This window comes from Podarcis bocagei (assembly GCF_964188305.1).
Source record: "Podarcis bocagei genome assembly, chromosome: 8".
In the NCBI taxonomy this organism is placed as follows: domain Eukaryota; kingdom Metazoa; phylum Chordata; class Lepidosauria; order Squamata; family Lacertidae; genus Podarcis; species Podarcis bocagei.
Genome location: NC_138133.1, coordinates 56,436,956 through 56,452,831, shown reverse-complemented (window position 1 = coordinate 56,452,831; position 15,876 = coordinate 56,436,956). Strand labels below are relative to the sequence as shown.

Here is a 15,876-nt window from a genome sequence, read left to right as displayed (position 1 = left end):
TGCGGAGGTGTGGGGGGTGGAGTGGAGGAGGAGGAGGAGGAAGTGACGTTTTAACGTTCTCAACGGTCGGGTGTAGAGCTGTGTGGGAGCCTCGGAGAGGAAGGTGCGCGCGAGTCTTCGGAGGGAGGCTGCTCGGGAAAGTGCGGCCGTGTGGATTTCTACAGCGTCGTCCGTTTCTGTGGTGGGTTTAAGAAAGGATTTGTTCCCCTTTTTGGGGGCCTCTGGGTAGCGGGAGCGGCCGCTAGAGGTTGTTCTGAGGTAGTTTCGTCCCGTACAGAGGAGGGTCGGGGCGGCGTTTCTCGAAAGACTTCCATTATACGCCGGATGTTCGTGACAGGTAGGCCCTAGCTGTCGTCTTCAGAAAGGCCGCTCCTCGGCAGGGCCTTTCTTTCCAGTGAGGCGGCTTTGAAGGCTGAGGGTTCCGTGGGGCTGGGGCGGGAGGGAGGTGATCCCTCAGAATCGAAACCGTAACGAATATATGTGGGTGTGGTTCGAGCTCTGCGCAAGGGGCAAGCGATGGGAGGCTTTTTGGAATCGTGGTGGTCTAGGCAGGGAACAGGAAGTGCGCACAATCTCGTTCCTTGGCGCGCCTAAGGGCTGCTCTCGGGTAAAGACTCGACGCTCCGAGGAGCCCCAGCCTCTCCCCCCCCGTCCCCCCCCCCCGCGACCTTCGAACTGTGAACGGAGACGGCCCTGGAAGGTTTGTACCAACAATTCACATCTCCCCAGCTCAAAGGTTGCAAGCAGGCCTCTGGATGGTTGCTGACCAAGCCTAACATCGGAGTTGCCAGCCTGTCTGTCAGGACCTCTTCCCGACAAAGAAGTGTGGTGCTCCCACCACCACCACGCGGCTTCCCCTGGGTTCAGCTGCCAAACCAGCTTCTAGCCTTTCTCCTAGCTTTGGAGCTGGGGAAGTGGCAGTGAGTGCCTGATGTTCTAGTCCCTATAATGGAGATAAGGCATTTATTAGCTTGATTATGAGATTGTATGTAACCCTTTTTAGTATAGCCCACCCAAAGTGACACGCAACAGGCTTGACTCAGTAGATGTAATAATAATAATAATTTTTATTTATACCCGACCCTCCCCAGCCAAGGCCGGGCTTAGGGCAGCTAACAAGCAATAATAAAAACAAGTTGAATGAATGCAACTTAAAAACAAGATTAAAATACAACATTAAAATATTGAAATATTAAAATGCAGCCTCATCACAGGAGGAGAAAGAAAAAAGAAAGGGGGAGGGAATCAAATTGGCTCCAAGCCAAAGGCCAGGCGGAACAACTCTGTCTTACAGGCCCTGTGGAAAGAAATCAGATCCTACAGGGCCCTGGTCTCATGAGGCAGAGTGTTCCACCAGGCCGGAGCCAGTGTTGAAAAGGCCCTGGCTCTGGTTGAAGCTAATCTAACTTCCTTAGGGCCCGGACCACTAGGGTGTTGCTATTTTTGGACCTTGAGGTTCTCCATGGGGCGTACTGTGTTTGTACCAAATGGTACACTATGTTATGTACCAAATGGTATCAAAAATCCTCGGGTGGAGTTTCCTTGCAGATAATCTGGTTTTACTGAATTCCTGGAGGTGACGTGGTTAATATATTTAATAGACAGATGTTGAACTTCCCGTCTTTCTGATGAGCTCTATCCAGTGTTAGAAACTAAGGTGTATAAGCTAATCACCAAATGGCACTGTAAACTTGGGTTACGGTCACCACAACAGAATGTCTAGGTGCCATTTTGCCCTAGTGGGGTTTACTATTATTAATTTCATTTATATACAGCTTTATATTTTAAAGAAAAATCTCAAAGCTGTTTACAACACATCAAAACTTCAAATAAAAATCCAGAATAAACTAATTCAAGCTTCAAGGAAAATACAGTGGTACCCCGCAAGACGAATGCCTCGCCTCGCAAGACGGAAAACCCGCAAGACGAAAGGGTTTTCTGTTTTGGAGGCGCTTCGCAAGACGAATTTCCCTATGGGCTTGCATCGCAAGACGAAAGCCCATAGGGAAATGCTGGCGGTCGGGAGCAAAGACTTTCGCCCACAGCCGGCCTTCAGAAGAGGACCTCTTCTGAAGGCCGGCGGGGGGCAAAAGTCTTTGCTCCCCCCGCCTGCCTTCCCCCCCCCCCCCGCCTGCCCCGGGCGATCTTAAAATGCTGGCGGGCGGGAGCGAAGCGTTCGCTGCCGACCCCCAGCATTTTAAAATCTCCAAGGGACAGCAGAGAAGTCTCTGTCCCGGGAAGGTTTTAAAATGCTGGGGGTCGGCAGCGAAGCGTTAGCTGCCGACCCCCAGCATTTTAAAATCTCCCCGTGTCCTGGGAAGGTTTTAAAATGCTGGGGGTCGGGAGCGAAGCGCTGCCGATCCCCAGCATTTTAAAATCTCCCCGTGTCCCGGGAAGGTTTTAAAATGCTGGGGGTCGGGAGCGAAGCGCTGCCGAACCCCAGCATTTTAAAATCTCCCCGTGTCCCGGGAAGGTTTTAAAATGCTGGGGGTCGGGAGCGAAGCGCTGCCGAACCCCAGCATTTTAAAATCTCCCCGTGTCCCGGGAAGGTTTTAAAATGCTGGGGGTCGGGAGCGAAGCGCTGCCGAACCCCAGCATTTTAAAATCTCCCCGTGTCCCGGGAAGGTTTTAAAATGCTGGGGGTCGGGAGCGAAGCGCTGCCGATCCCCAGCATTTTAAAATCTCCCCGTGTCCGGGGAAGGTTTTAAAATGCTGGGGGTCGGGAGCGAAGCGCTGCCGATCCCCAGCATTTTAAAATCTCCCCGTGTCCGGGGAAGGTTTTAAAATGCTGGGGGTCGGGAGCGAAGCGCTGCCGAACCCCAGCATTTTAAAATCTCCCCATGTCCCGGGAAGGTTTTAAAATGCTGGGGGTCGGCAGCGCTTCGCTCCCGACCCCCAGCATTTTAAAACGCTGTTCCGAAGGGGGGGCGGGGACACCTGGCCCAGCCGCCCCACTTCGGAAAGCTGTTCCGAAGTGGGGAGGGGGGGCGGGGACACCTGGCCCAGCCGCCCCACTTCGGAAAGCTGTTCCGAAGTGGGGATGAGGGGCGGGGACACCTGGCCCAGCCGCCCCACTTCGGAAAGCTGTTCCGAAGTGGGGAGGGGGGCGGGGACACCTGCCCCAGCCGCCCCACTTCGGAAAGCTGTTCCGAAGTGGGGCGGGGGGCGGGAACACCTTCTGAAGGCGGGCAGGGGGCGAAAGTCTTTGTCCCCCCTGCCTGCCTTCCCAGGGGCTTTTAAATTGCCCCGGACAGCGGAGAAGTCCTCCGCTGTCCGGGGCGATTTTAAAATGCCGCCCGCCAGCATTTTAAGATCGCCCCGGACAGCGGAGAAGTCCTCCGCTGTCCCGGGGTTTTTTAAAATGCTGGGGGTGGGAAGAAAAGCCCTTGTCCCCCCCCCCCAGCCTTCAGAAGAGGTCCGGGGACAGACTGTCCCCGGACCTGGTCTGAAGGCGGTTTCCCTAGGAACGCATTAATTGATTTTCAATGCATTCCTATGGGAAACCGTGCATCGCAAGACGAAAAAACCGCAAGACGAAGAGACTTGCGGAACGAATTAATTTCGTCTTGCGAGGCACCACTGTATTTCAGATCCTTCTCTAAGTGACATTTGGCTTTCCCCATGTTTGTTAATCTACCGTATTTTTCGCACCATAGGGCGCACCGGACCATAGGGCGCACCCAGTTTTTAGGGGGGGAATTCAAGAAAAAAAATCTTTCCCCCCCCCCCGCAGCCCCAAAGAGCAGCGTACAGGCTGCACACAACCTCTCCCTGCCGGAGGGGTTGCGTGCAGCTATGGATCAAGCCAAGGCAGCGAGCGGGATGGATCCCACTCGCTGTTTTGGCTTCCCCTAGCCCCGTGCAGCCTCTCCCTCCCGGGAGAGGCTGCGTGGGGCTAAAGAATCCATAGCCCCGTGCAGCCTCTCCTTGGCAGAGGGGTTGCGCGCAGCTATGGAGGAAGCCAAGGCAGCGAGCGGGATGGATCCCGCTCGCTGTTTTGGCTTCCCCTTTAGCCCCGTGCAGCCTCTCCTTGGCGGAGGGGCTGCACAGGGCTTTCCTGGCTTTACTGGGAGGTGGGGGGATTCCCTCACCTCTCCCAAAAGCCCGCAGAAGCCGTGCAAACCCTTTAAAGAGATCGCGGCTTCTCCTGGCTTTCCTGGGAGGCGGGGGGATTCCCCCACCTCCCGCAAAACCGGCAGAAGCCGCGCGCCTTTTAAAAGGGCTGCACGGCTTCTCCTGGCTTTCCTGGGAGGCGGGGGGATTCCCCCACCTCCCGCAAAACCGGCAGAAGCCGCGCGCCTTTTAAAAGGGCTGCACGGCTTCTCCTGGATCTCCTGGGAGGCGGGGGGATTCCTCCGCCTCACGCGAAACCGGCAGAAGCCGTGCGCCTTTTAAAAGGGCTGCACGGCTTCTCCTGGATTTCCTGGGAGGCGGGGGGATTCCCCCACCTCCCGCGAAACCGGCAGAAGCCGCGCGCCTTTTAAAAGGGCTGCACGGCTTCTCCTGGCTTTCCTGGGAGGCGGGGGGATTCCCCCGCCTCCCGCAAAACCAGGCTCCCCCCCCCCCGACAGCCTTCTAACCAAGTCGGGGGACAGCGGGAAGGGCGCGCTGCGCCCCTGCCGCTGTCTCCCGAGTTTGCGGGGCTGGCAACGGGGAGGAGCAGGCTTCTCCCCCCGCCAGCCTTCTAGCCAAGTCGGGGGACAGCGGGAATGGCGCGCTGCGCCTCTCCCGCTGTCTCCCGAGTTTGCGGGGCTGGCGACGGGGAGGAGCAGGCTTCTCCCCCCGCCAGCCTTCTAACCAAGTCGGGGGACAGCGGGAATGGCGCGCTGCGCCTCTCCCGCTGTCTCCCGAGTTTGCGGGGCTGGCGACGGGGAGGAGCAGGCTTCTCCCCCCGCCAGCCTTCTAACCAAGTCGGGGGACAGCGGGAATGGCGCGCTGCGCCTCTCCCGCTGTCTCCCGAGTTTGCGGGGCTGGCGACGGGGAGGAGCAGGCTTCTCCCCCCCGCCAGCCTTCTAACCAAGTCGGGGGACAGCGGGAAGGGCGCGCTGCGCCTCTCCCGCTGTCCCCCGAGCTTGTGGGGCTGGCGGTGGGGCTCTCCTGAAGCCTGGAGAGCGAGAGGGGTCAGTGCGCACCGACCCCTCTCGCTCTCCAGGCTTCAGCGAAAGCCTGCATTCGCACCATAGGACGCACACACATTTCCCCTTCATTTTTGGAGGGGAAAAAGTGCGTCCTATAGTGCGAAAAATACGGTACTTAATTTATAGCTGCCCAGTAGCAGAAGTACTCTAGCAAGCCAGTGAGGTGTAGTGGTTAGAGATCAGGGTTAAAATCTCCACTCAGTCATGAAGCTCACTGAGTGACATTGGAGTCAGTCACAGCCTCTTAACCTACCTCACAGGGTTATTGTAAGGATTAACTGGGGAGGGGGTGAAGTGTGTACTATTTGGAGAAAAAGCTGGGATATAAATGCAGTGAATAAGCTCTTCAGTTGCCAACGTAGCATTATGTTTCAAGTCCATTTCCTATTTTCCCCTAAAATATAATTCCTGTTTTTTTACTGCTGGCACAACCTGGATCGACATCTTAGTTGAGCTATCCACTATGACCCTAATATCTCTGTTCTTGGTCAGCCACTGTCAACTCAAACCTCAATAGCATATATACAATGTTAGGGTGTTTTGCCTCAACATGCATCACAATACCCTTGTTAACACTGAATCAGATTTACCATTTTACTGCTCATTCCCCCAGTTTGGAGAGGTCCTTTTGGAGCACCTCACAGCCTCTTTTAGTTAAAAATTACCCAGAACAACTTGATGTCCTCAGCAAACTTTGCTAACTCATCCCCAGGAAGGGCTAGAAAGATGCTCTGTCTCATGCTTCAGACTTGGGTTCAAAAAGCAGACAGCACACATATAGTAAATCTCACTGTCACAAATAAGCAGGAATGGGTTTCTTATCTATTTCAAATATAAGAATATTTATTCTATTTGCACTCCTCTCTCCGTACTAAATATGCCACCAGATACGCAAAATAAAATTTCAGAATGGGCAGGTACACATAAAGGGAACACCCCCCAACACCCCCCCCCAATTTCCAGTCTGTTCTCTCCAACCCCAGGCTCAACCTGCATTCCTAGGGAAAAAACAGCAACGATGCAGCAGAAACCAAATAAAGGGGGCAAACCTTTATTCTTCCAATCAAGCCAGCAAAAATATGAGAAGACATGAAAGGCAAAATAAGAAAAGGGGCACTGCTTAAGTACTAGAGCCATTTCACTTTTGAGAAGCAAGATCATCATTAGAAGCCCCTTAAATAATCAGTCAGCACAGGAAAAATCCATTGCAGGTTGGGTTTGTTTGCAAACCACAACATGTCCCGTGCCCACAAGAGAGAAGCAATCCATGTAATGGTATGAAAGAGCTTCTCAGTTTGCTTACCTAAGCTCTCCTGCCCAGCCAGAGGAGATTTCAGTTGCAAACCATGTGACTGTCACAAGGGGGCGCTCCTGAGTAGCAGAAAGCATCTGGCCAGCCTGGGCAAAATGGTTGGTTCCAAAAAGGTTATAGCATGTAGACCTTTATGCTGGGCCTGATCTGAGCTTGGAACATGTCAACTACTTGTGCAACTAATTTCTGTGCTGCATTGCCATCTTTTGGCTTTATGTTTTAACTCTTTGTACATTTTCTGTTCCAAAAACGACATACATTTCTGCTTCATATGGATCAGTAGCCATTGCTTGTGCCTGGGATTTTGCAAGTGCTCTAGCCATATTAATATCAGCAGCCTAGACATTTGTTAGTTGGGAATTTTCAGGGAACCTTTCCTTTAAACTTGCCCTCTGACAAGCTAAACACGATATTGTCTCTAAGGATGAGTTCTTGGGCAGTTCAAAATGCAGTCTCTTGCTGCTTGTCTTAACTCTTTTATAATATTCCTTATCCCTCATCAAACCTGAGCTGCTAAGATTGATACCTCTCAAAATCTGAATGTTTTATTGATTCACTATTCAGTGCTTTTAAGGCATTTGCAAGGGTTTTATTTGCAGTATCTGCATAGATATATATTTTCCAGTGCCCTATTGCTAATAATAGATTGTAGGCAATTTTAATTATTTAATGCTGAGGCCTTGGTGATACTTAGGTAGACTTGATGCTTATTTGTGCATTGAAAGGGAATGCATACTGACTTAGTTCAGTTCTGAATCTGTTCTCTGAGCCAGGAATTGGGGCAGAGACACAAAGAACCATCAACCTCCATTCCAGCTGCAGCACAGCCCAGTTGACTAAGGGACAGTTGAACAATGTGAGAAAACCATACTTAGGAATAGAGCATTTGTTTTTTTTAAAAAAGTACATTCACATACCACAATGTGGGTGGGTACAGTCTTGTGTTTTGTGACTAGTCACTTGGAAATATGTATATGGGCAATCTATGTCATGTGTCAGGATTTATCATGCATTTCTTTTGTTCCTAGAATACTAGTTTAATTGGGAGTTTCGCCTCTTCTGCCTCCATGTACCATGAGCCCTACTGATGCCAAGCGTAGTGCCAAGCGCAAGAAGAATAAGAAGGGCAGTGGCCTTGGCTTAGCAAGTCTCTCTGGTGCCCTGGAGATCAAGCCTGCAGGGCCTGCTGCTTCAACCCCTGCTTCTCCCTCTTCATCCCCATCAACTTCCTTTGTGGCCTCCTTGCAAATGGCTGCTGCTGCAGCAACAGTTTCTAGCACCGGAAATGATGTAGCAGCCACTCCTGTGATTTCCAGTGAAAGGATGGGGAAGACCGAGGTGCCCAAAAAGCGTTGTGGAGGGACAATTAATTCCAGACAAACACGCAAGCAAAGTAGAATGGCTGCTTCAGCTGCTGAAGCAGCTTCACAGGCCGCTTCACAGGCAGAGCCAATTGACCTCGAAGAAGGTGCTTGTGAAGAAGTCGTAGACCTTACTTGTGAATCTTCAGAACCAGTAGTCGTTGATCTGACGCACAATGATTCTGTTGTGATAGTTGAAGAAAATGTTCGACGAAGAAATCAAGAGTTAAGAAGGCAACAACTGCTTGACAGCTGTGTACTAAGTAGTGATGATGACGACGCAAGAGATAATGATGTGGTGCTGACCGGTACATTGCCCAGAGAATTGGAATTGCTTGATGATGGAATTTCAAATTCACGGCGTTCAGGTACCGTGAGTTGTCCAATTTGCATGGATGGCTACTCTGAAATTGTGCAGAGTGGGCGGCTCATTGTATCAACAAAGTGTGGTCATGTCTTTTGTAGTCAGTGCCTCCGTGATTCGCTAAGAAATGCTAATTCTTGCCCAACTTGTAGGAAGAAGCTTGGTTCTAAACAATATCATCCAATTTATATATGAAGCTTTAAATTCTTCTCTGAAGAATCTAACTTGAACTTCTGTGGATCCTGCATAAACTTATACCTCTGCAAACAAAGGGTTATAGATCACATATGTGCCCACTTGTGAAGTTGATTTGTGACCTTTTCTAGTTGGCCTTTTTATTGGCCAGTCCTACACATGGGTTTTGTTTTGTTTTGATATTCGTACCAACACATTTGCTGAAGTACAGTGTGTGAGAAGCAGCTAGTGTTGCTGTGTTACTTTCAAAGAACTTGAATGAAACCTTTGCAAAATGTATTGACCACTTTGAGGGACAGTGTGCATGCATTTTGTTCAGGACTTTGGAGTCATTATGATCATGATAGTACAAGTAAAAGTGGCAAACTACTACCAAACCTGCAACTGTTGTGCTGTTCACTCTTTAAGAATTGATACCAAACTTCAGAATTTCATATGGGACCTGACTTTATAATCATACTGCAACACACTTGCAATATCAGATGTGTAAATACTGTATTTGGATGCCTTTTTTAATCAACGCAGAAGACAAAGGCTATCTGTAAGAAATACTTGGCTGTTACAGCCATACCTATAAGCAAATCTTGTATGTGCACATCTTATAACTGGAGGGGGGGAGGTGTGGTTACTTATCTTGGCCCTGTTAGATACTCATGATATAATGCTAAACAGCTTTATATAAAACAAAACACAAAAAAACCTTAATGTACTAATTAGCTAACATTTTAAGAATCTTCTGTTGCGGACATGCTTAATTATAAGTGATTCAATCTTCAGTATTTTGAAAACTGTCACATCATGGCCTGCTTGCCATTTGACAGTATTCAGAATGCTGTGCAGCTTTCTCAGATCTGGTACCCACCAGATGTTTTGGACTGCAACTCCCATCATCCCCAGTTAGCACAGTTGTTCTGGCTGGGACTGATGGAAATAGTAGTCTGAAGCATCTGAAGGGCACTAGGTAGGGGACAGCTGATGCTATATGGAATTTAGTTACTTTACTAAGTTCAGAACTAAGCATTTTCTGATTACTTTCTATTTTCATGTGTAAAGCCGTGGCATATTAGCTTCATGGGATTTCTATACCGCTAATAGATAAGTTTCTCATATTCATTACAGTGCAGCTTGAAGTATGTCCGCAAGTCCATTTTCTGAGCTTCAGATTATTTCTTCTGTAAGGGAAGCACTGGAAATTGCCCCCACCCCAAAAAACAACAAAAACCCAGTACCTCCATCAGCAGGGAGAAAAGAGCTGTGCAAGCTGCACAAACACAGGCTCTGTCAGGAACATACTGAAAAAAACAGGAAAGATGGGTCCTTACCTACACTAATATGCAATGTCCATTAAAGTATACAAAATGTAATAGTATAAAATCAGAAGTATACAAATATTAGCAAGCATTTAAAATAGAATATTTGCTCATTGTTGGAGCTGTAGAGAAAATTTTAGATGCCTTCTAACCTCCTGGGTTATGATAGAAAAACTAAGTTCATGTTCAGAAGTTTAAATATGCAGAAAAATGTACAGTTAAAGGGTCACGATTTTTAGCTTTCACTGATATAGGTATCCTTCAGAGGTTCTGGCCTCATCATAGGTGCTTTAGGCATATGGCTCAGGGCTGCATCTAAATGACCAAACCATGTGATTATGCTACCAGTGTAGCTGAGCACTTTAGATGCAGCATGTGGTGCTTTCAGATTTGCAGCTCCTGCACCACTGAGAATTTTTAAGGGCCACAATAATTGTATAATGGAGTTTGAGAAATGTTTCATGTAATATCTTCCACCAGCTTAGCAAAATATATCTCACATATTGGGGATGCTTTGGTTCTTCATAATTCAAAACTGAATAATTTCTTAAAAGTTCAAGTTGGTAACTGGTAAAAGCCATTTCAGTAGGCATCTAGAAATGTATCAGTTCAAACATCAGCCATTAAATCTTAATACTGTACACTTTAAAATCCATGGCAAAATAGCTATCCATCTTGTCAAAGGCAAGACTTGGGAATTTTAAGGAAGTAAGGATGCAGTTCTACAGAGAGTTACTTGTAAGTTCCATTGAACTGAATGAGGCTTTTCATCTAATGTGTTGGATTGGGCTGTACATCAGGAGTTATAAATGATTTAATAAACCTATTCCCTAGTCTTAAGAGGGTGTGCAGTTCTATTCATACTTTAGTAGTATATTGTTTCATATGGTATACCTCTACCTGAATATTTGATTAACAAAAAAGAGTGCTAAGTTTGAATGTTCTATCTACAGAGCACACAGTTCGTAGCACTAACTTCAAATTTAGCACACTGTAGCTGCACCTTCCTGTGGCTTTAAACTATAGTTTAATGTTACCTGAATAAGCCTTGGGCTCATCAATTGCTCCTTCCCCTTGTCTGTGTGACAGTGAGGATGCTTTCACTTTCATTTTTAATTAGCAACAGTTCAGAATTATGTCCAAACATAGGAAAATGTTTCGTTTTCACTGTACAGTGGAACCTCGGTTGTAGAAAGTAATTTGTCCTGGAAGACTGTTTGACTTCCAAAACATTCAACAACCAAGGTGCAATTGCTGGTTGGCAAAATCCACTGAAAAAATTGAGAAACTCTACTCGGAAGCTGTTCAGCTTCCGAGGCACGTTTGAAAACAAAAGCATTTACTTCTGGGTTGTCAGCGTTTGAAAGCCAAAACGTTCAACTTCCAAAGTGTTTGAGAACTGAGGTTCCACTGTACTATACTAAAACAACCCAAGTTCCACCACAAAGTTGAATTGTTTCATTAATCCATAGTTGAGATTATCCAGAGTTTTGTGTTTGGACATAATGCTAGCACAGTGGTTGATTATAACAGAACTGACATCATCCGTTACCCTCTTCACTGACAGAGTGGGGAAGGGAGCACATAAGCCTGAGACATGTGCATGTAACACTGAATCATAGTTCAGTGTTGTGTCTGAACAAGGCCATTCTGTCTGCATTGTCAAAAGCCATTTTGGTTTCAGGGCAAGTGATACTAGCTTAAGATGCATGGATTTAAGAACAAATAGTTAATTCTCTGTTGCCTCTCTTTTTCCATTTGTAAATTTGTATATTTTTTTCTTATTTAAATGTATTCCTTTTGTGTATATCAGCTTTGCTTTTTGGAATCTTAATTTGGCAAATAAAATCTAGGCAAATAAATTTTAACTGCAGATGAAAATAAAGGTTTTTTTCTTCCTCTAAATTGGCAGGGGGAGAAACTTGGAAGCTTAAAGGTATAGCTGTTGAAGAACACAAGCACAACTTGCCTCTTACTTTGCACAATACATGCTGGATTATATCCAATGCAATGTTGTGCAAGGTAAATGGGCAGGAGTTTGAAATATTGGGCAAAAGTTCCTAGCCCCACATTTTAGGCTTTGCCAGAGTGTATTCTGTCTCAGGAAAGCTTTGTCCTGAATTGGATACAACCTAGTATCTGGAATTGGCCATGGAACAATCTGGAGTACTGTTCCTTGGACTATGGGAGGTGACACTTAAGTTACACATTTATCTACCAACTGAGAATAATCTTTCATGCATCTGATGAAGTGGGCTGTGGTCTATAAAAGCTTATGTTGTGATAAATCTGTTCACCTTTAAGGTGCCACAATACTTTTTGTTACATGTTGGCTTCCATACTCAATTGCAAATTCTTATTTAAAATGTAAGAGGAAAATAAGAATTCCTGTGACCCATGCGGGTGGGATAAATAAAAGAATTGGTTGGGTGCCTAGATTCAAAACATGGGGCTAAACTCGCTGTCCAGCAGGAGAGAGCCCCCCAAGAACAGAGTTTAAATTCACAAAAGTCAAGCAGCAGTATAGCATTAGGAATATAAGTTGTTAGACCCTCTGTACCGCTCTTGCAATAAATAGACCACACACAGTTAAGTAAGTTTAAAAATACATTACTTACAAAATGTTCCAAAGATCACATTCATGTATTTGTGCAAGCAGCTGCAGAGAGAGCACAGGCAGAATACTCCTGGGTAGAAAATACAGAAAGATAGTTTCAAACATGCTTTAAGATCGGCGCTTGCCAGTTACGTGGTGTAGAGAGAGAACAAGAAGAGTAGGCTTCGCTTCCTTTCTCATCAGAGGAGGGTGTGCAACCTAGCTGAGCCTAGGAATCAACCCTGTTGTCTTCGCCCCTTCATACACTAACTAGCACTTGGACATAGTTCTGTGTGACTGCAATTTGCCACACGAAAAACAACAAAAACTACGTCAGGTTGGATAGTGGGTTTATCGGTGGCTTAATACTGAGCAGCTTTGAGAAAGGAGGAATACACATAGAGTGGGTTACATCTAATGCTGTGCCAGTGGGGTTCTGCTGATTCAACAAGACTTCTATTTCTTCTGTGCATGCACACACATGCTGCCAAGTGTGCTGAACAGGTTCTCCCAACCCTCTGGAGCTGACTGAGAGTGCACATGGTGGGGATTGGCAGGGAAAGAAAGCTCTCTTGTGCACACAAATCCATTGTGCCTGTGGAGCTGCAGCTTTGGAAGGGGGGAAAAATCAGTAATAGAAGAAAGTTGTAAAAAGCTATGCTTGGTTTTTTTATTAGGGGCATGTACTGATCCTCTTCGAAATGTTTATTTAAACTGAGGGTGTCTTCCTTGGATCTAGTAAAAGGCATTGGACTTGAAAACCAGCAGCTAATTGATAGCTTTAATTAAGCTCCACTTTTATCTCCACTTTTATTTAATAGTTTATGAATGAGATCAAACTTCAGAATTTTCTGAAGTAAAAAGAATTCAAAGTGTTGCTTATTCAATGCCTGAGTTACACATTTACACTTAATATGGAGAAGAGAGTGAACTTACATTCCATGGAAGTACCTCAACTGCTATCTGAGGATGAAGCATAAAAAACTACTCATTTAAGTGCTGCCTTAGAAAGGAGGATTTCATTTGAAGTATAAGCTGCTTCAGATCTGGTCTCCTTTGTTAACAAGTTTTATTATGGTCAATAAACTTTGGCCAGTTTTATGTAATCTTGATCTGTCGGCTGCATTGCATCTCATTTTCTTTTGTGCTTTCTTTAAGAATGATCTGTTTGAGAAAGCATAAATTGACAGAATAATTCATGCCAGAACCAAGCTCTCTGTAATGTTTCTGTCATGTGCACAGGTCCACAGCTCTCTCTGAAAGAATGCTTTATATCATTGTTCATGAACAGTTTATCTCTCATTTTGTCCCTCATAACAAGGTCACTCAAAGCATTTAGTTGCAGCTCCTCCCAGATTCACAAGCACAGATACTCTGCTGGTTCCCGGAATGTTTTGGCAAATGGCAGAACTGCTAGAGGAAAATGCAGCATGCCTCCAAAAAGGGTGTGTGTCTGTTTTCTTTTTGTTAACTATTAGCATTGTTTGGTTTCTGCATTTTGAGTTAAAAGCATGGAGGAACTGGCATCTGAGAATTGTGATGATTGGCTCTCAGTCGGCTTCAATCCTTCACTCATTTAGAGCAGGCAAGGCCCGCTCTAGTGGGTGTGGTCACCCTGTACTCCCAACAAGAACACACTTGCATGTACATGCATACACAAATACGGGCACATGTGTAGTTCAGCTGAGAATGGAAGCTGTCATCTCCCTGATCAAAAGATGATCAGTCTGATAGGAGACAATTCGCATCTCCATTATTGGGCTGGACTGGGTTGAGGAATAGTTTAAACTTACATTTCCTGCCCTGTTTCTAGTTTTGTTTTGTTTTTGGTGCAACCACAAAAAAATTGAGGGTGAGGGGCATAAAAAATTGCTTGGAGAGCCACATCTAGCCCTTGGTCTGGCAGCAATCTTGCACTTCAGTAACTCATAGGTATTGCTTCCTTGACTTCTAATGACATCACCAAAGTCAATAATGAAAAGATACTCAAATATTTATAGAGCCATTTTTTCCCCACGAGGCTGGTGTCTGATCAAAAGGACAAGTAAGCAAGATCTACCTAAAAATTCTAGAGATTGTGGGGTCGAATGTTGCAATCTTAGTTAATGATCAGCTTGTTTTTCAGATTTGGCTTGTTTATGAAGAAAATTTAGTTTAACCATTTTTGGAAGCTGTGATACCAAAAGGCTATTGAGACTTATAAACAAATAACAGCTCTAAAACCAAAAAGTTATAGCAAAGAAGAAGAAGAAGAGGAGTTTGGATTTGATATCCCGCCTTTCACTCCCCTTCAGGAGTCTCAAAGCGGCTAACAATCTCCTTTCCCTTCCTCCCCCACAACAAACACTCTGTGAGGTGAGTGGGGCTGAGAGACTTCACAGAAGTGTGACTGGCCCAAGGTCACCCAGAAGCTGCATGTGGAGGAGCGGAGACGCGAACCCGGTTACCCAGATTACGTGACTACCGCTCTTAACCACTACACCACACTTGTTAGATTTCAAGGCAGGCTGTTTTGAAAAATTGTAGTGACCTTCCTTTACCTTACAGAATCAGTGCTACATAGATGTAGTTACATTGGAAGGTATTTGAGAGTTCATGAGATTAGGATTCCAATTAACTCCTTTTTTATTTCATCAGTTTATTCAGTAAAACAATATAGAAACATTTAAACTTCAATAGCAATACTTAGTAAGTATTTCAAGCTTTTGGTATAAGCAATTTATCCCCAACAACTTAATCATGTCCAGTGTTTTTTTTTTGGGGGGAGGGGTAAAAAAAAAAGGTGCCAGTACTCCATAACAGTGATTACTGTCTCTCTCACACACACACCAAAAGAAAAAGGAGAGGAAAGCCCTGATCTTATTTCTCCATATTCACCCTTAGGGAATTCTCATGCTTCCATTTAATTAGCTTCTGGTAAGTCTTAACCATAAATCAGTCAGATGGAAGTACTGGAATTTAAACCATTTTCTCAGGCGATTTCAGTTCAACAGTTTGGATGTAACCAAGATGCAGCTCAATCCTATTTTTGTTGACTAGAAGTAAATATCAGAGTTCAGTAGGGCTTACTCCTAAATAAGAATGCACAGGCTTGCAGCTTTAAATTAACAATACAAATCTCAGAGCCTAAAAATCTGGCAAATTATAAATCTAAATCTAAAGGCCAGGGTCTATATACATAAGACATTACGTAAGGGCAGGATATGGTCAAACAAAACATTTAAAGGACACATCACACAGTTAAATGGAGTAAATATTCTAACAGAAGCAGAGCACTCAGACCTGATTCAACTAATAAAGCCACTACAGAGGCCCTGCTAGAATACATTGTCACTTGGCTCTGAAAAACATAGCACACAGAGGTGGGGAACTATCCTGCTTCCTTTTGAACTCCTTGGAGGAAAGGTAGGATATACATATAGTAAATAAAATGAATATAGCATGAGACACTCCCCCCTCCCATGCCTGCTCTAGGGCATAAGAGAATTTCCCATTGCAAACTGAAAAATTTCCACTTGAAAATTTCCCAGAAACCCATGTCCCTGGTGGGGAGTAACATAGGCTTTCAGGGCCAAGTGACATTCTGTAGTGGCTTTAGTG

The 15,876-nt window shown here is 45.8% G+C and overlaps 1 protein-coding gene and 1 long non-coding RNA gene across 3 annotated transcripts; one reads left to right on the top strand and one right to left on the bottom strand.

Annotated features, from left to right (window-relative positions):
* The first annotated feature begins 28 nt into the window (after positions 1-28).
* RNF4 (ring finger protein 4) lies at positions 29-8,800 on the top strand. 2 transcript variants are annotated; one of them, XM_081205121.1, is made up of 2 exons: positions 29-181; positions 7,479-8,800. In XM_081205121.1, exon 2 carries the CDS (start codon positions 7,525-7,527, stop codon positions 8,368-8,370), a length of 846 nt encoding a protein of 281 aa, XP_081061247.1. In that variant the 5' UTR covers positions 29-181; positions 7,479-7,524; the 3' UTR covers positions 8,371-8,800. The 2 variants fall into 2 exon arrangements, with proteins under 2 accessions (XP_081061247.1, XP_081061248.1); XM_081205122.1 differs by having other exon boundaries at positions 39-337.
* Positions 8,801-8,857: 57 nt separating this feature from the next.
* Positions 8,858-14,438, bottom strand: LOC308593220. Its single transcript, XR_014010863.1, has 2 exons — positions 13,213-14,438; positions 8,858-12,367 (listed from the first exon to the last, which is right to left on the bottom strand). It is a non-coding gene; the product is annotated as an uncharacterized lncRNA (long non-coding RNA).
* Between the last annotated feature and the right edge of the window lie 1,438 nt (positions 14,439-15,876).